Below are 19,447 nucleotides of genomic sequence, written 5' to 3' on the forward strand. Positions count from 1 at the left end.
CGCATCTGGGAGTGGAGGATTGATTGATTATTGATTTATTATTGTGTTATTTATGAGTATAGTGGAGTGGAGTGTGCTTGGTGCACATAATTATTACAAAAATAAAGTCATATTGGACTTTTATCTGGTGTCTGACGTCTGATCTGAGGGTTCAAGGGGTCGACAGTGCCTCTATTTGTTACAATGTATAAATGACTAGCTCTGCCTCTTCTTTTAGTTTATTGGGCCATTACTGTCACATGTACAGAGATCAGTGAAATTCTTACTTGCATGTGCTAATCAACACACAACACGTCGCCTCTCCCTGGCACCTTATACTGAAACTTCTGCTGCTCTCACCTGAGAAACCTCAGAACATAATGGAGTAGTATTCCATAAGATAGGCTGTTTTTCTATCCCTCATATGCTACTGCCCACCCTGTTGCCCTTCCTATACTTACTGTACCCCTACATTCTCATACTGCCTGCTAACACCGTGGCTCTCTATTTTTCCTCAGCAATGTCGACAGAACCTCTCTGTCCTGTGGATTGTTGGACATAGAAGGGTCAGGGTGCAGCACTACCTAAACCCAGGCTGAACAGGAATTAATGGCTGCTGCTTGCCAGGGCCTCTTTGAGGTTGGATGGTGGCTGACAGAAGCTATAACGACCAAAGGAACAGAGGCCAGAGTAAAAGGGAGACATGGAAGATAAAGGGTTGTTTGATACTCGGGGCTCAAAACTGAAGGGTGAGCAAATGAACAAAACCACAACATTAACAGTAAGGAGAACCAGCAAGTATAGGCTGACACAAAGAGCCGTCTGCTTTGATTTGTTCCCTTTTTGACTCTTTTGTACTTTGCTCCTTCTGCACTCTGTTTACCTCTGATTGCACAGCTGCTTTTTTCTTACTCTCTCCATCTAGCAAACTGTACAGGACCATCAGTACTCCCACCAGTAGATTCAGGGAAAGTTTCTACCTGCAAGTTGTAAAGTTGCTGAACAGTCAATTATAAGAATTCAAATATTGTGCATATGTACAGACAGATATGTACACAAACAAACTAAGGAGCTAAAACATTAAGACCACTCCAACGTGAAGTGAATGACATCAGTTATCTAGTAACAATGGTGCATGTAATGGTCAGGGATATATTATAATGTCAATAAGCTGACATTAGGTACTTGTGGACAACATGTTAAATGCAAAAAATATGGGCAGATGTAAAAGACCTCAGTGACTTTGATAAGGGCCATTGTTATTGCCAGACAACTGGGTCAGAGCATTTGCAAAATGGCAAGCCTTGTGGGGTGCTTATGGTCAGCTGTAGCGAATATCTACAGGCAGTGGTCTGAGAAGAGAAAAACCACATTCTGCCAACAGGTTGTTGGGTGACCAAGACTAATTAATTTTAGATGTCAACAAAGGTTATCCTGTCTTGTATATACCAACACACAAATCTCAAATAACTTTAACAATGGTTACAGGAATAATGTGTCACGACACATAGTGTATTGTATCCTACTGCTTATGGGATTTTGTAAGTGCAGGCCTATGCTAACCCTTGTCCACCATCGAAAGTACCGACAATGGGCAAGCTATGGTCAACTGGATCTTGGATCAATGGAAGATCACCTGAATCTCCATTAACATTCAAGTCATTTACCTGTGGGAAGAAGACAACCCAGTGGAGCGAGTGTGATGCTTTGGGCAGTGATCTGTTAGAGATCCTGGGTCTTGGCATTCATGCCAACATTACTTGACACATACCACCTACTTAAACAACATTGCAAGATCAGGTATTTAATGGTAGAAGTATTCCCAATGGATAATGATAATGCCACACTGCACAAATTGTTCAAGAATGGTTTGGGCAAATGATAAAGAGTTCAAGGGGTTGTACCGGCCTACAAATTCCCCAAATCCTAATCAAACCAAACATGAACAATAAGTCCAATCTGTGGTACCTCCACCTTACAAGAGTTAGAAAATCTAGATACTACAGGATGTCTTGAAGCATCCATGCCTCATCGGAGTGGAGCGGTTTTAGTGGCACACAGAGGAGCAACAGAATATTAGATAAGTGGTCACCATATTTTGGCTTATTAGTGTATATAGTGCATACTATGTATGATTTTTATTTATGTGTTCAGTCGCATTATTGGCAACTGTTCTGAGGAGGCATGCATGTAAGAATTTCATTGTACAACATCCACATGACAAACTATGTATTATTATTTAATGATCAAATTATACACTGGCCTGTGCACTTGGAAATACTGCAAGAGCAGTATACCTCTTGCTCACAATACTCTGCACAATGTGGGGATACCCATGCATCATCTCCAGAAAGGTGGTGATGTTCTGATCTCAAAAGATTACTCTTTATATTCGAGTCGGGCATTCTATAAAGTAAATGTCTTGCATTTTTTAAATACTGAGCCCTCTACACAGGCTGGCACCATAATTTATGTTATGGACTTGAGGTAATTGACTGCTGACCAATATGACATAGTCTTCTGACTGCCCAATACCTAGTGCAGAATGAGCACATGAGTGTGCCCATTGATGGGCCAACACCCAGTCTGGCTTCAATTTCTACTTTGTACCTCATCATGATTTGGTTTTGTTTTTTAGTGAAAGAAAATCGACATATTTCAGAGTTCCAGGGGAAAATTTAAAAATAACAGAGAGAAATGGATTATTCAAAGGAAACATTCAACTAAAACAAAACAGAATCATGACATTGCATTGCTCATCTTGAGTGTCCATTATTTCAGACATGTGACCTGTGCTTGTTTGTCCACATTGCAGTGGTGGAAGATCAATTTCACCAGAAGCTGCTACAGATAAAAACTATGCATGCCAAAGAAGTTTGGTGTTATGTTTCATGATCCAGCTCAGTTTGGACAAGAGGCCGATGATGACATGGCTAGAAGGCTCATTAACTTTTGTGGAAGTGGAAGGTGGCTGGCTGGCCTAGTTCAGCTTCTGTCCTGGATATAAAGTGCTATCCACTCAAGTCTAAAATCCTACTCCCAGGTTTACTTACCACTCCACTTTCTATCATGATATTTTTTTCTGAGTAGGGCATTTTCACATAATCCGTGTTCCAGATATCCAGACCAGATACAGGCTTTAACTCCTGGTATGTTTTGAACGCCTTAATCTGATGAGATAAAACAAATAGCACATTAAAATGGTTGATAGACAGAGATACCACAGGAGAGAAGGCAAAGCATGGCTCTTACATCAATCAACACTGTATGCTTGGGTCCAAATTCCAGACTGTCCAACTCCATGGAACACTTAGGAGCTCTTCGGAACTCCTCCATTCCCACAGCAATGTTTTTTCCAATAAACACAGCTGGGGATTGCTCAGGCTCTCTGCTGACTGACCTTGTAGGTGGCTGGCACAGAGGTCTGTTTCTCTCATTACCTGCACCTTTTGATTCACCACTGGGAGAGGAGGGACTGTTGTTGTGTTCTGAAGCACTACCGCCACCTTCATGGCTCTCTGCTTCCGGACTAAGAATTTTCTTCATCTGCGAGCTATCATTTTTCTGATTCTTGGTAGAACTCATGTCTGTAATAAATTGTGCAAACCCAAATGTTACATGAAAACTGCCACTCTGTATATAGCACCTTTTGTAAACCACAGTGTCACAATGATGTAAACTTATGTCACAAGCTCTCTGAATGAAAAGGTTGGGACAGCTCATTAAAATACCATTTTTAATAAAGTCAGACATGGAGTGAAGCAGGTGGTGTTGGAGTCTAAGAACAAGCTAAGATCAGTATGCCGGAAGCCAAAACAAAAATGAATAACAACACCTAAAACACTAAACCAGAAACAAAGTCAAAGTTAACAATGCACAGAATTGACACCTTAAAAATGATAACCTTTCCCTAACTAATACATGAACCAAAAACCCTTTGCTTTGTTTAGTTTTTATTCATAAACGTGGATATTATAAGTAATAGATTGTCTGATGCTTGCAGAATTCATTTTCTAACAATACCCATCATACCAAGTTCAGTACACCTGTTAACTAGAAGGTCTTAATACACAACTTTGGTCCCCTTCTCTGACTCCAAGAAGCACCTGCACTCAGGCTTAGCCTTGATCCGCTGTAGCGGGGTCCACAGCTCTCGAGCACACCGCAATGGCACTAAGCCCTAAAGTTAGTATTGTTACCATAAATACATACCAAGATGAGCTCATAGTACATTGCAACTGACCCAAACTGTTTTTCCTCATTCTGCATGTTGGGTAAGGAAATCAGAAAAGTTTATAAACACTACAAAAATGCTTAAGGCTCAGTTTGTAAATGATGCTTACAATATAAAGGCCCTACACCTTTGATTATCCTGATATTTTAAAATGTCACTGGAGTGCCATATTTTTAGTTGCCTCCATAAGAGAATCTACTGGTGGTACAAATAGTCCCCAATATAACTAGATTTTTAACATGTCGTTCTTCTCCCACTTTGAGAACAAAAGGTGTACTGCATTTGGAAGACATACAGCACTCTGGCTAATCATGAATCCTTACTCCATCGCAGGCTCTGAGCTGCCTGCACATTACTTGTGGTTTGCAATAAGCTCCAGGCTTCTCCACTTATCTAAACCATGTGCACCAGCTTGACTGCTGTCCAGTTTTTCCACTCATCACCAGTATGTTTTGTTAGGAGTAAAAATGGTTTGATGTGAGCACCTCTTTGGAGAGCCACAGCACCACACCTCACCGCAGGTCTAAACCATGCGTTGTACAGAGGCAGAATCTGGGCAGAAGTTTACAGGTGAAACATTAGTCACTTGATATATTTTATTGTGCTTTACTGTGCTGATGAGAGTTTTGATGATTTTGATTTGTTGTTTTCTTTTCACTTTTGATGGTGCTTGAAAATATAAATAATGTAACTGTTTTTGTTTTCGTGCTACTTTGAAATATTTACTTTCGTTATTTATGTACTGAACTAGCAGAAATTACTCCTTTTGAAAACAATTCAGCATTTTGAAGGCTTTTCTTAGAGAGCAGATCAGAATTTATTTTGGTACAATACTGAAAGATTGGAGGTCACCTTGGATATTACGCAGATGCCACTGTATAATTTATTGTTAATGTCATATTGTGTTGTAGCTAGTCACTAAACACATTACTCAAACACATTTAAAGTTGGGCTGCCATGATTAATTGATGTAATCAACTAATTAGCTAAAAACGTTTAGTCAAATTGTATTTTCTTAAATTGAATAGTTATCCCTGACTCTTCCCCACATTGCACGCCAGCATGCCACAACTCTCTGTGCTGTTTTTGTTCATGGCAGCAGCTGCAAATATCAGGCACAATTCACCCAAAAATCTGAAAAATGGTTGTTTACTGTGTAAAAAATACATGATGTTCCAAAAACTCAATGCATGAACATCTGAAGCTGGTTACTTTCAAAAATTCATGCTAGTGACTAGCGTCGGGACAAAGGTTAGAGCCACAGTATTTCTTCAGACAGAGCAGATAAATTGTCTGCTAAATGCACTTGTCACCATTGTAATTTGTGAATGCAGTGAAGTAAAATAATGTTTAACAAAGTGCATAGGCTAACTAAAAATAATAGACTTGTCTGTTAAATGCATTTCCTAGCTTTATTTAAAGGCAGAGGTGCATTTTACTCTGTCCCAGATATTTATACCAGGGTCAGCAACTTGTTAATCTTTAACAGTTACCTTGTGGATGCAAAAGAAAAATATTTATTGGAGTTTGTCAAAATGGAGCAGCGATAACATCCTATATAAACACAGGTCAGCTTTACAGAGTATTTTTAGGCGTTTTCTCCAGTCATTATGTTGTAAATAAATCAGTTTTTAAATGATCAGGCTGACTTACTCCGATGTATTTTTATTATCCAGTGCAGTTAATGCAGTTGATCCAATTGAAAGAGAGTTTGCCAGCATAGTGACAAGTAGCTGTCCCCCTGTTGGGGAGCTGCTGCTAGGAAATTTGGCTTTTTGGAAAACTGCAGCTTAGACTGTCAAATGAGCAGACTGTGCAGCTCAGGCAAATACTGGTTTTAATGTTAAAAAGGCATGCATCCATTAAGTAAAATGGTTCTGGTCTGTTTCCATGTTCTCAGATGAAAGGCTGATGACCATCAAGCTGCCCTCATGTTGCTGAAAAGCACTGCTTTGGGAGGGCCATGTGCAAGTTGTGCTGAATGCCACCTATGAAACGTTCTTTGGTGTAACCATTTTCTCCCAATTCCTCACTTCACCTCCTAAGTTTTTCTTTTTTAACAGAAGAACTGTTCTGAGAGAACTCACTTGCAAGTTACACAGAATCTTCTGCACAAGATTTTTGAAGGATTATTATTTTGGATTTATGTGGTAACCTACTGATTAAAATATCTAGTAGGTTGCTTTTGAAAAAGTGAAAAACTGATGACTGACATCAAGTATTTAAAGTGGAAAAAATGGATTTACACACACATTGTCAGCCCTGTGTGTCACTGTTTTTATAAATTATAAATAAATGTTTAAATGTGATGATGGTAATAACAAGCAAGAGGAATTTTTTTTAAAAATGCTCATTGCGTGGTCAGTGTCCCTTCAGAAGAAAGCATTAAAATGTCCTATCAGACGGTTGTGGCGAGCTCCCTCTTCTATGCAGTGGTGTGCTGGGGAGGCAGCATAAAGAAGAGGGACGCCTCACGCCTGGACAAACTGGTGAGGAAGGCAGGCTCTATTGTAGGCACGGAGCTGGACAGTTTGACATCTGTGGCAGAGCGACGGGCGCTGAGCAGGCTCCTGTCAATCATGGAGAATCCACTGCATCCACTGAACAGTATCATCTCCAGACAGAGGAACAGCTTCAGCGACAGACTGCTGTCACCGTCCTGTTCCACTGACAGACTGAGGAGATCGTTCCTCCCCCAAACTATGCGACTCTTCAATTCCACCAGAGAGGGTAAACGTTGAACATTATACAAAGTTATTGTCTATTTTATCTGTTTTACCTGCATTTTTATCACTCTTTAATTTAATATTGTTTTTATCAATATGCTGCTGCTGGAGTATGTGAATTTCCCCTTGGGATTAATAAAGTATCTATCTATCTATCTATACTTGGCAGTGCAAAAAGTAACTGTTACTGAAAAGTGTAATTTATAATCATTTAATGCTCCGCACTGCAAAGCAAAGATTATTGTTTTTATCTCATTCTTCTCTTCAAGGGATATGAGTTGCCCATTTCCTGCAATACAAATTCAGTTGGTATCATTTATACTTGATAAACATTACTAAGCCGTTTTTTTGTTACCAAATATGCATATCATCTATATTCATGTCTGTAAATCAATTTAATATAGATTTTTTTAAATTAATGTGAAATAAGTATTAGAAGGGATTCATTGTAACACTAAGTTCTACCCAAACGCCTAATTACTTGGTCTTGTTTGAAGTTGGACTGCTGCCATCAAGTTATATTATTAAGTCCATTATTAATAAAAAATATTAATTCTTTACTTTCAGGGTTTTTTTTTTTTTTTACTTAAGAATTTTATTATTAATAGTGTTTGTTGTCTTGTTTGTCTTCTTGTTGCTGTTATTTTAATTTTTTTAAAACACTTGAATTAATTAAACAAGATTAGTAATACAATTAATAGACTAATTGAGAAAATAGTTGATAGATTAACTGTTTACTACATCATTTGTGGCAGCCCTTATTCAAAGATAGTCGTGAATTCAAACTCTCACAAATGCAGAAATGTCCAAAAATCTTTATTAGTTTTTCTTTGAGATGCAAGAAGATAATTATCTTAATATCTCTTCTATACAACTGTCATTTACATTTATTTGTTTAGGTTAATATTTTTGAGTAAACACCAGTCTGCTGGACTGCATGAGAAAGCAAGTGTTACAGAACAAGGATTGAAAATTGATCATCATAAGTGAAGAGTTCATAACAAAATAAGGGAGTTACAATTCCTAGGTTACAAAACCTATCAATTAGACAGAAATTCACCAAACAAAAGAGTCTTCAAACGCTTCTTAAACACACTGATGGACTCGGAATTTTGAATAAAGGTGGGCAGCTCATTCCACCAGCTAGGAGATGCATATGAAGAGTCTAGACTGAATGTTGATACCATGCAGAGGTGGCATCATCATCACCAGACATCGTTCATCAGCAGACCGGAGTGGTCAAGAATGAGCACAGCACCTCACCAGTGTCTTCATATATACTGTATATATGGGTGCTGACCCGTTCACTGTTTTGCAGGCAAGCATTAAGGAGTTTATCTTAATGTGTGTTGCTACAGAGAGCAAATGATCTGAAAAGAGGAGTGACATGTGCCCACCTTGTCTGGTTGAACACAAAACATGCCATTGCATTTGGAATCATCTGCAGCAGCTTGGTGACACATGCCCGTACTCCTACCAGCCGAGACGTCATCTCAATATGACTCATTGTTTGGTTCGATTTCTTTTTTTTTCCTTCTCTCTTTTGAGAACTTTCACATTTATTACGTTTCTATTACTATGTTATCGTGAATAATATAGCTTGAAATGTACAACGAAAGAATATTGAAACTATCCATCCATCCATTTTCCAACCCGCTGAATCCGAACACAGGGTCACGGGGGTCTGCAGGAGCCAATCCCAGCCAACACAGGGCACAAGGCAGGAACCAATCCTGGGCAGGGTGCCAACCCACCACAGGACACACACAAACACACCCACACACCAAGCACACACTAGGGCCAATTTAGAATCGCCAATCCACCTAACCTGCATGTCTTTGGACTGTGGGAGGAAACCGGAGCGCCCAGAGGAAACCCACGCAGACACGGGGAGAACATGCAAACTCCACGCAGGGAGGACCCGGGAATCGAACCCAGGTCCCCAGGTGTCCCAACTGCGAGGCAGCAGCGATATTGAAACTATGGTGAACGAAATTGTTTTTGAAAAATAACGCTAGGGGCGCACAATTGTCAAAAGCGTCCAAACGTCTGTCCAGAAACTATTGGTCTACTCCTGCAGTGACATACAATTCTGCGGCTCTGCAAATGGATGTTTGTTTAAGCCTAACCTGTGGTAAGCGTAGTCTAATCAGAATTTATAAAGCGGTTCTGACTAATTCTTATTATTACTGCAACAGCGGCATGGTGGTGCGGTGGGTAACGATCGTGGGCACAAAGGTACAGTGTTCTGGGTACGAAACCCATGTCTGGATGCTCTTTGGTGTAGAGTGGCTTTTCGTTCTAAAATTACAAAGACGTGCAGTTTTATTTTGACTCTGAATTGTTTGTGTGTGTGTGTGTGTGTGTGTGTGTGTGTGTGTGTGTGTGTGTGTGTGCGCGCGCGCGCGCGCCCGCGATCGTGCACTTCAAATGTACGACCTTCTGGTCCTGTTTTTATTGGTACCCCACAATCTGTGCTCGAACCTACTTGAAAGTCATTAGTGTACACGGCACTCAATGTTGTATAACAGATGTTGGAGTTTGCAAAATAAAATTAAATCGTGTCTACACAATACAAGTCAAGACTAGGCAGGCTGCAGTGGCGCAGAGTCAGAAGACAAGACAGACCGGACGACTTTCACTCTGTCCACCGGTTTTTAAAGCTGTCTAAACGTTTCCAGCACCGTCAGTCACTTAAAATTACCTGCGTCGCATTCCTACGTAGCAGCGGCTCCTCTTGCGCTGGATGGGCACAGTTGGCGGACTTCACCGGACTCCAGTTGTCTGTCTCTCTTCATTTGGCGGCGCTTTCGCTTTCGTTTCTTGCAAAAGTAAATACGACCGCCCTCGCCTCGCCTGTGTCTCCGTGAGGCGTCCTTCGGGAGCCCGCCCCTTTCGTCCACGTGACAGCTGCTTTGAATTCTTAAACAAGATGAGCTACTAGCGAACCGTCTTTTAAATGGGGTTCTAATTATATAGCATTTGATTGAAGCAAAAAGTAATACATGAGAATAAAACCACCACTTTTTTTGTAAAATAGTGTAACGTCCTTGTCCGGACCGGAGAACAACACGTGTCTTGGGTGTCTGAGGTCTGCCTGAAGGGGCGGGGCCACCTGGAGACGTCGGCTATAAAGGCAGCGCGTGCACTGGACTGTTGTTGCTTCCTCCACAGTTGCAGCGATTTTTTCTTGTTGAAATCGGAGAAATACCATTAAAACTACAGAGTTCACAATTGCTAATGACATATTGGGTCAATTTAAGAGGGCATGGAAACGATCATCCTATTACACAAAAAAAAGACATAATTAGTTTTGGATGGATGGCTTCTTACCATGCATGTATATGGCTGCCAACTCTCTTTCTCTGGAAATGAGGACATTTGGATCGAAGAATGAGGACTTTTGAGGACGCCTTTCCCACTGATGCCATAATACTCCTTTATATTGTCATGTTTTTTTTAAATGATATAAACCTTTAGTACCTTAAGTTTATCACTATAATTATGATATGATGGCTACAATCCCAGTCACTGACAAACTAATAGCCCGTTAAATATTTTGAATATGTCAAGCTTCTTAAATGAACAGACTTCATTCCTTCCATTCTTATTGGGATAGCTTAACTGTTGTAAACCTGTAAAAAAATGATACACATGGTAAATTCACTTCTAGTAAAATAAAAATAATTTTACTCTTTTCAGTTTAGTTTATTTGCATTTATCTACATTCTTTTATATTTTTCCACTGAAGTTACAGTATTTTTCACAATAAATCTGATATAATCTGATAAATCTGAAAAAAAACAAGGATATTTGTTGTTCAAGTAGTCTGTGAACTTGCACTTTCTTTTCAGCATAATGGGTATTCCTGAATTTATGTTAATGAAAGAATTATGAAAATATTATTCAATTATTTGAAGAAGTGACTTATTACTTGATCACCTGATAACTAAAAAGATATTGCATTTATATGACAGAATAATTGCATGATTTTTTTAATTAACTGAAACTTTAATAGTTGACTCATTCTTTTACAATTAGGAATCCATTTTGGAACAAAGGTTGGTAATAATAATATTTTCCATTAAAATATTACAAAGCAGTACTTACTCTCAATTAAATACGACAAACTGTACCTGGATGTATGAAATCTCTTGTTTAACCAAGCTGCTGATAGAAGAATCGAAAATAAAATCTCACATACAAAATGTGAAATTGTAATTTCGATTTTGAATAAATTCACTTAGTTACGGTGAATTAGGATTATAAATAATTAAGGAAAGGAATAATATTTATAATGAACTGTCTACTCATCGAGAAGATAAAGCTGAATTCAAAAGATGAAGTGAAAAAGCCAAGTTGGGTAGACAAAAGCCAAGACCTTGAAAGGTTGTTCATATTCTTGTCAATATCTGTGTTGTTTACTACTGGAATGGAAGTGAAAATTCTGGGAAAACAGTGTGCACACTTCTTCTACAAATGCTGATTAGTGTACGGCTTTTAAATTTTACCAATGAGAAGGATAAGGAGATTTTCAAATTTTAGGAGCCAAAATTCCCAACATTTTCAAAATTTTATAAATTCCTCCTGGACAGTCCATGGCAGCCCTATGCATGCAATTTGGGTTCAATAAATTATAAAATAAGCTCAACTGTAGCTTTAGCTGCAGCATTTTCTTGCTTATTTCCAATAGTATTAGTTGATTTTAGTCTGCATGATCAATTAAAAGAAAATCAATCTGTTACACATGAATCGATGATTGTTAAACAATAAAGAAATCTTCTTATGGAATAATGTATATTTTTACAGATGGATCTAAAGAAACATCATCTGGAAATGTTGGAACAGCTGTTTATTTGCCTGTATTTCAGGTGAAAATAAATACACATTTCAAATAATTTATCAGTATATATGAGTTGCATGTATTTTTGGTTTACATTGTGCCAACTAGAGTAGTTAAATGCTCGGATTCTTATTCAGGATTGATGAGTATTAAAACTGGGCAAGTCACTGAATATAATGAGCTGCAGTTTCATGCTGGAAGTGATGTTCCCTTACGTCTGTATTATACACCAACCACACAAACCCTGAACTTTTACAACACTAAACCATAACCATAAGTTACCCCTAATCAAAACGGTACATACTACACCCTAAGCACACTAACCCCTAACCTTAACAACACTAACACTTAACCTTAACTAACCTTAAATTACCCAAATCTTATGTCCATCAAAAAACTGTGGTCAAAAACTGTGGTGACGTATGGCTCTGCAGCTCTGCAGTTGGATATTATTGAGGAAGGTGTAATATCTACAGATTGGGAACCTGTGACTTTAAGCTTGAAAGTGATACGAAGAATAATGTATTATGGAACAGCTTTGACAAGTTAAGAGTTTAATTTAATTTAATTCCACCTGCTACCTACTTTCAAATTTGGTGGAGGTTCTATCATGCTGTGGGGCTGTGTGGCTAGTTCAGGGACTGGGGCCCTTGTTAAAGTCGAGGGTCGGATGAATTCAACCCAATATCAGGATAATGTTCAAGCATCAGTCACAAAGTTGAAGTTACGCAGGGGTTGGATATTCCAACAAGACAATGACCCAAAACACAGTTTGAAATCTACAAAGACATTCATGCAGAGAGAGAAGTACAATGTTCTCGAATGGCTGTCACAGTCCCCTGACTTGAATATCATCGAAAATCTATGAGATGATTTGAAACAGGCTGTCCATGCTCAGCAGCCATCAAATTTAACTGAAATGGAGAGATTTTGTATGGAAGAATGGTCAAAAATACCTCCATCCAGACTCCAGACACTCATCAAAGGCTATAGGAGGCATCTAGAGGCTGTTATATTTGCAAAAGGAGGCTCAACAATATATATATTGTTATTTCATTATAATGAATATGGGAGAAAATGTGTATACTGTTGTGACCAGGGCTGCCGGTGATTCACCAACTTTAATGGCAGCAGCAGAGGGACAGCTCCATAGCTGCCCTGTTCCGTCAGGTAAACAATAAACCAAGGGCAAAGTAATTGGTTGTCCTCTGGATCAAGCTTACTGCATAACATTCTTGTCACAATCTTTCTGATCTCTCTTCTGTGCCATAGCGGTGATTCTGAGCTACTGCTGTTCTTCTAATCTGAAGATGGGAGCTAAAGCAGGATGATTGGCCATGTTGCGGGTCCTTGAGTGCTGAAGTAACAGTTCCTATTTTGAATGAAGTATTGAGACTGTACCTGCTATCTCCATACAGTAATAAATTACCTGTATTTTCTCTGAAAAGCTAGACTCACCTTCCTGTCTCTTCTGCAACTCTGTTACCCAAGCTTTACAATACCTGTATAAAAAAGCAACACTTCTTAAACTGCAAAAATGAGATGTTAGATGTAACTTTTTTGCTAGAAATACAGGTAAGAAAATACAGAATGAAAACAAGATGTTAGATAAAGATAAAGGTGCGATTTTTGAATGCTTTTGCCACATCATTTTTCTTCACTCTTGAATCAGCTTTTTCTAGGATTATTAGTTTTTCTTTCAGCGTAAACTGGAAGTATCACACTTTTTTTGTTTATCTCAAAGAAAACTTTGAGAACTGCTATGAAACTTGTACAGTACAATATCTGGACATGGTACAACTACCCATGCGGACGCTTGGTCGAGCACTGACTCAGAATTCGGTTGTGTATAATGTCATGTCTACACTCTCACCAAGCCTCGTGAAGATTGCCCGAGACCAGACATTTCACAACAGACTGTCTCTTTCTTTAAGACGGCCTGTTGCAGGGTTCCTGAGACTAGATGTGGAAAGTGTTGGTGCAGTATTAAGTACTGTATGTTTTGCATCGCATTATTTTTTTTTGTGGCCATTTTTGGTCTAAAAAATGTTTGTTATACTGAAATTTACATTTCATTAAAATAAAATTTGTTTTAACATGATGTTATATGAACATTTCTTTAGGCTAACAAAAACTATTCATTACTCTGCAATGGTAAATCGAAGCTGTCCCTAAGAGATTGTAGGGGTGGGCATGAATGGGGCTGGCAATGGGCTACATCTTACATTGTGTGTGATGCTGCAGGGATAGGCTCTGGTTTGATAAATTTAATTTATTATGTTATAACAAGGAGTAGTCAGGTCCATCCTACTCATTTTTATTATGACCCTGTAAGTTATTTGAGCTGCGGTGGGTTGGCACCCTGCCCAGGATTGGTTCCCTGCCTTGTGCCCTGTGTTGGCTGGGATTGGCTCCAGCAGACCCCCGTGACCCTGTGTTTGGATTCAGCGGGTTGGAAAATGGATGGATGGATGGAAGTTATTTGAGGTAAAAATGACAGAAGGTACTGTAGGTATACTCACTAATTATGTTGCAGCGATGTGTTTTTTGTTGATGTATACATGCAAGTAAAAATTTCATTGTGCTCTTTACACATGATCGTAATAAACCATTAAAGTTAAAAATCTATAAAAAGAATATGGATGTTGATGTAATTTCTCAGTATGATCAGCAGATGGCAATAAAGTTCCAGCCTCTTCTTTCTCCACGTCTTGTTCAGAAAGTTGCTGAGTGACAGAGTCCCATTCCTGCATTTGTCAAGCATCTTAATAATTCCTCGGAATTGCACTAAAAGTCCGACAAGGTTTAGAATTTGTCCTACCCACAGTAGGGCATGAGCAGTATTTATGAGGCTTAATAAATACAGGCACAGAAGTTTGTTTGTCTACCAATAGTAAAAGAGACGATAATACAGCAGGGCAGGCAGGGCCTACTACCTTTGAAGGCATGAACAGCTCTTGGGCTCATTCAACTCCTTCAGCAGTTGCCTCTTGATCCTGGGGAACAGCTCCAAAAGCAAAACATCAAAGGGCCATTCCTCCCAAAGAGCAAAAAGCATCCGCTGATGGGGTTGAATGCCACCAGGAGCCACTTGCCAGAGATGTGCTTATGCTGCCCATAAGGAATAATTCCCAACCAAAAAACAAGACTTCAGTGGCAAAAGTTGCAGTCCTGCAGCATTAGTGAGACCGGTGGAGTGCACTTCATCAGTTTACCTTTTAGTTGTTGTTCATTCCCCGGAGCAGACAAACTCTTCAAGAATTGCCGGTAGGACTGTTTGTTTTTCTTTTGAGGAAGTTGCTTCCAGCAGGAATTCTAACCACCATCATCCACAGCTTTTAATAATTTGCAACTGGACTGTTCTTCACTTATGCTATTATGGACTTGTACAGTATATGACTTTGTACATAGAGAATGGTGTTGGTATTTGTTGATTTCTTGTTCATTTAGGGAGTGTTGTAAATATTGTAAATAGTTGGCTAATTGTGATAATTCAGTGCTTTCACAAAGTATTCAGACCCCTTCACTGTGTACACATTTTTGTTATGGTGCAGCCTTGTGCTAAAATCATTTCGATTAATTTTCCCCCCACATTAAGAAACACTGAATAGGGTTTTCAGACCCCTTTACTCAGTACTTCACTGAAGGCCTTTTGGCAGCAGTTCCACCATGGAGTCTTCTTGGGTCTGACATGACAAGCTTCACACATCCAGATTTGGGGATTTCTACTGTTCTTCTCTGCAGATCCTCTCAAGCTCTGTCAGGTTGGATGAGACTATCAGTGGGCAGCTATTTTTAGGTCTCGCCAAAGAAGTTCAATTGGGTTCAAGTCAACTGTCCCTACGCCACTGCTGTTCTGTCTTTGCTTTGTGCTATTGTCCTGCTGGAAGGTGAACCTGTGGTCCAGTCTGGGGTCCAGGGTGCTCTGGAGCAGGTTTTCATTGAGGATATTTTTGTATTTTGCTCCATTCAACCTTTCCTCAATCCTGACTAGTCTATCAGTCCCCAAGCTCATGGCAAATGATTTCCTCCAAAAGTCAGTCAGTCACTTATTTTCCACCCCGCTATATCCTAACACAGGATCACGGGGGTCTGCTGGAGTCAATCCCAGCCAGCACAGGGCACAAGGCAGGAACAAATCCCAGGCAGGGCAGCAGCCCACCGCAGTCCTCTAAAAGTAATGTTGAAATTGAAGAGACAGTTTAATCTTGAGTTTATCAGACCTTATCTTATTCTTCATAATCTGAGAGTCCTTTAGGTGACTTTTGCAAACTCCAAGTAGACTGTTGTGCCGCTCTGTTATAAACTCCAGATTCATGGAGTGTTGCAGTGGTAGTTGTCCTACTTAAAGCTTCTCCCATCTCCACATAGGTTCTCTACAACTTAGTCAGAGTGACTATTGAACTCTTCATCACCTCTCTTGCCAGGGTCATCCTCCCCCAATTGCTCACTTTGGCCAGGTGGCCAGCTCTAGGAAGATCTGTGGTTGTTGCCAACCTTCCACTTAAGAATTAAGTAGGCCACTGCGCTCTTGGGGACCTTCAATGCTGCAGAATTTTATTTTAGTAGCTTTCTGCCAATCTGTGCCTCAACACATTCCTGCCTCTGAGCTCTGACAGCAATTTCTTCCACTTCATGGCTTGGTTTTTGCCCTGATACACAATGTCAACTGTGGGACCTTCAATAGTGTAAGAGTTGAACTTGAATCCTGGTCAAATGTGCACCTAGCATGTGTCTGAGTTTCATAACCTTCTGAGCTTAAGCTTAACAGCTGATGCAGTTATTTTATTATTCACTATGGAAAATGCATTTTTGTTATTTTTTATACTGTATCTAACACTTAAGAGAAAATGTTATATTTTAAGGTATAATCATTATTCTATTGTAAAAGTACTAAGGTTCCTGTTGATGTACCAAGCTGGATTATAAATTAGACCATAGTTTGGCAAACCATGAGAATAACAAGATGAACGTGCATAATCTCACTTCTTCTTCTTCTTTTGGCTGCTCCTGTTAGGGGCTGCCACAGCGTATCTTCTTCTTCCATATCACCTCTTAAAACAAGAATAATAATAATACGTTTAAAAAGTCACGTACACCTTAAGTTAACAGGACTTCGAAATCAACCAAGTGGACGGGTTTAATTGAGGTTATTTAAGGTATCAAAATTTGTCATGTCCCGTTAGCAACTGGGTGTAACCTATCATGTTAAATGTTTTCTGATTATGTAATGAATTCCTTTTTTGAGTAGTGACCTAATCAATTAATTGCATAAATATAGCATAGAGGACACTCTTTTCTTTGTAACACTTGCTAACAGAATATCCTGTTGCCTCTTGCAAGATTTAGATAAAGAATAATGATTGGCACTTTCTCCTGACTGTGTTTTGATGCTTAACCCGGGGCATTCCAATGGGGGTGTCTGTTAAAAAATTTTTCTACGGTAGGCACAAGTGTGTCTTTTCTAATCATGTTCAACCAATTGAGCTGAACGCAGGTGGACTCCAAACAGAATGAACAATAGAATAAGATGTACCTGTGCCACACTTCAAATGTCAGGATGTTTGGGTCAATGTGATGCTTCAGATTTTTACTTTTTATAAATTTACAAACATTTCCAATATGCTATTTTCACTTTGTTATTCTGGGGTATTAAGTGTTGCTTGGTGAGGGGAAAAATCATTTAACTCTTTCAGGGCTGGTGTCAACTTTTGTCAAAATTCAGGCGTAGACGATGGTGTCACACACGTGTGTTTAGGAGACAGCCAAAGGGCTTAAATACAGGTAATTCCATGCCAGGCCAGGGGGTGGCGGAGTGTACTAATTTTCCCTCTCAATCTGTTGCAGACCATTCTAGGGAAACCCCACCCGGCTCTGGGGCAGCCAATGACGTTCCTTCCGGTTCTGGGGCTGATGACGTCATTTCCTTAGCTGGCCTTTAAAAGCCGCCATACTGTCTGAAGAAGTCAGTTCTGTTTTGGACTCGGTTGAATGAACATGTATGCCAATTTTGATCTCTTTTGCAGCCGTAATGGATTAAATGGGTGGCTGCCCCAAACCTTCTTGATGTCTCATGGTCGTTCTTGTGACAATGGTAATCAGCTATAAACTGCAACAAAACTCACCCTTCCATTTTAGTTTGACTCTCTTTGCTAGAAATAACAGTTACATAGCTTTGTTGATTTAACCTCGAGTCCTTACACGTGCATGAGTAGCAAAAAGCAAGCAACCTATAAAATGGCACAGACATCTGGTGAAAGACCAAAGAAAATGTGCCAAGCAAAATACTCCATGGATGTTTTACGTAATTTTGTTGAATACGATTCTGATTTGTCGGACTCCAAGTTTGATGCAAGTGATCTGGAGATGGATGTCAGAAATAAAAGTGAGGTACCAGCATCTTCTGATCGGTCCTCAGCTGATCGTGGCACTGAACACTTTCGTGTAGCTGATGCACCTACAGCAGCGTTTGCCTGTGAGGACCACCACTTATGATGACATGTGGTACAAACCATATTGTGTCACACTGCAACCGCCACCACCATCCACCCACCTCCTGTGCAAAGACAGCTAGGCAGCTGGCCCAATGTGCATTCCTGCTGACCATCGAGGTGCCCCCATGCAGCCACTGCTGCCAGAGATGCAGAACATGCGCTAACAGCAGCCACAGCACATAGCAACAGATGTTGTATGTTGACTTAAGTGTGAAACCATAGGTTTGTGTGCTTTTCAGAAAACGGAGTTTTTTGGAAAAAATATTCAGCCCTCAAAGAGTTAAATGACTAAACAATAAAGCTGCAAAATAACAAAATGTGAATAAGTGAAGGTGTCTTAATACGTTCTGAAGGCACTGTAGATAGCCACTGTAATGCTGGGAGGCCTTGGTTTACATCATTTAAAAATTCTGTCCAAGCCATGAAGATCTCATAGGGTAACAGTGGTGATCTACAATCACCTAAAATAACCAAAGTGCACTACAGTTCTTCTCTGCAGGCAGCCCTGTGAGTTCCATTGGGATTCCCTCTATGAAGGTTTATTTTCTTGGTGGTCCATGAGAAGCACTGGCTAATCACAACTGATGGAACAGGCATCTGCTGAGGCTACAGTCCGCATTAAGTGTCCCGGCCACGTAACCACCAAGCTGGATTGGCTTCCTGTGTCTCTTCTATGTATAACGTTGCTCTGAAGGATTGTCAGTTACCTCCAGCTGCCTTGTCGTTCCATAGGCCTCTCAGCTACTGCTCCCCTGCTGCTTGAAACTCAAGTCTCTTGTTTGTCCATGAAGCTCTGCTATTGAAAATAAGAGTAAAAGTGAAAAATAAAAGTCATATTTTTTCCTTATATTTTGCACCTTTTTTCTGTCATTTTTATTTTAATTTTAAATTGCATCTTTCACAGTGGGCACCATTCCAGAGTCGCACCACACTTGATAAATTTAATTTCTTAGTTCCTGACAGTGAACTTGTTTTCACAGCAGCAGCCTCTCTGCTGGCTGATGGTTTGATTAAATTCAATTCCATTTATTTTTGTCTCGTGTCCATCACTCACTGCAGACTATCAGCACTGCAATGAGTTTACAGCTATAATGAAATTACAAAACTAATTAAACCACGCACCTTTTACATACATGAACTCACAAATTAGACTAAATGGACAGTAAAACAG

At 39.7% G+C, this 19,447-nt stretch overlaps 1 protein-coding gene across 2 annotated transcripts in view; it reads right to left on the reverse strand.

The window, feature by feature from the left end:
- Positions 1 to 9,773, reverse strand: part of pargl (poly (ADP-ribose) glycohydrolase, like) — a 28,629-nt gene extending 18,856 nt beyond the window's left edge. The window contains exons 1-3 of one of the 2 annotated variants that reach the window (XM_028798031.2): positions 9,644 to 9,773; positions 3,232 to 3,566; positions 3,033 to 3,149 (exon numbers count right to left, since the gene is read on the reverse strand). In XM_028798031.2, the coding sequence (XP_028653864.1) occupies positions 3,033 to 3,149; positions 3,232 to 3,564 (450 nt within the window). In that variant the 5' untranslated portion in view covers positions 3,565 to 3,566; positions 9,644 to 9,773. Of the gene's footprint in view, positions 1 to 3,032; positions 3,150 to 3,231; positions 3,567 to 9,633 lie in introns of both variants that reach the window. The other variant, XM_051936510.1, reaches the window with a different exon arrangement.
- Between the last annotated feature and the right edge of the window lie 9,674 nt (positions 9,774 to 19,447).

The sequence above is a fragment of the Erpetoichthys calabaricus genome, chromosome 1 (genome assembly GCF_900747795.2).
Source record: "Erpetoichthys calabaricus chromosome 1, fErpCal1.3, whole genome shotgun sequence".
Taxonomy (NCBI): Eukaryota; Metazoa; Chordata; class Cladistia; order Polypteriformes; family Polypteridae; genus Erpetoichthys; species Erpetoichthys calabaricus.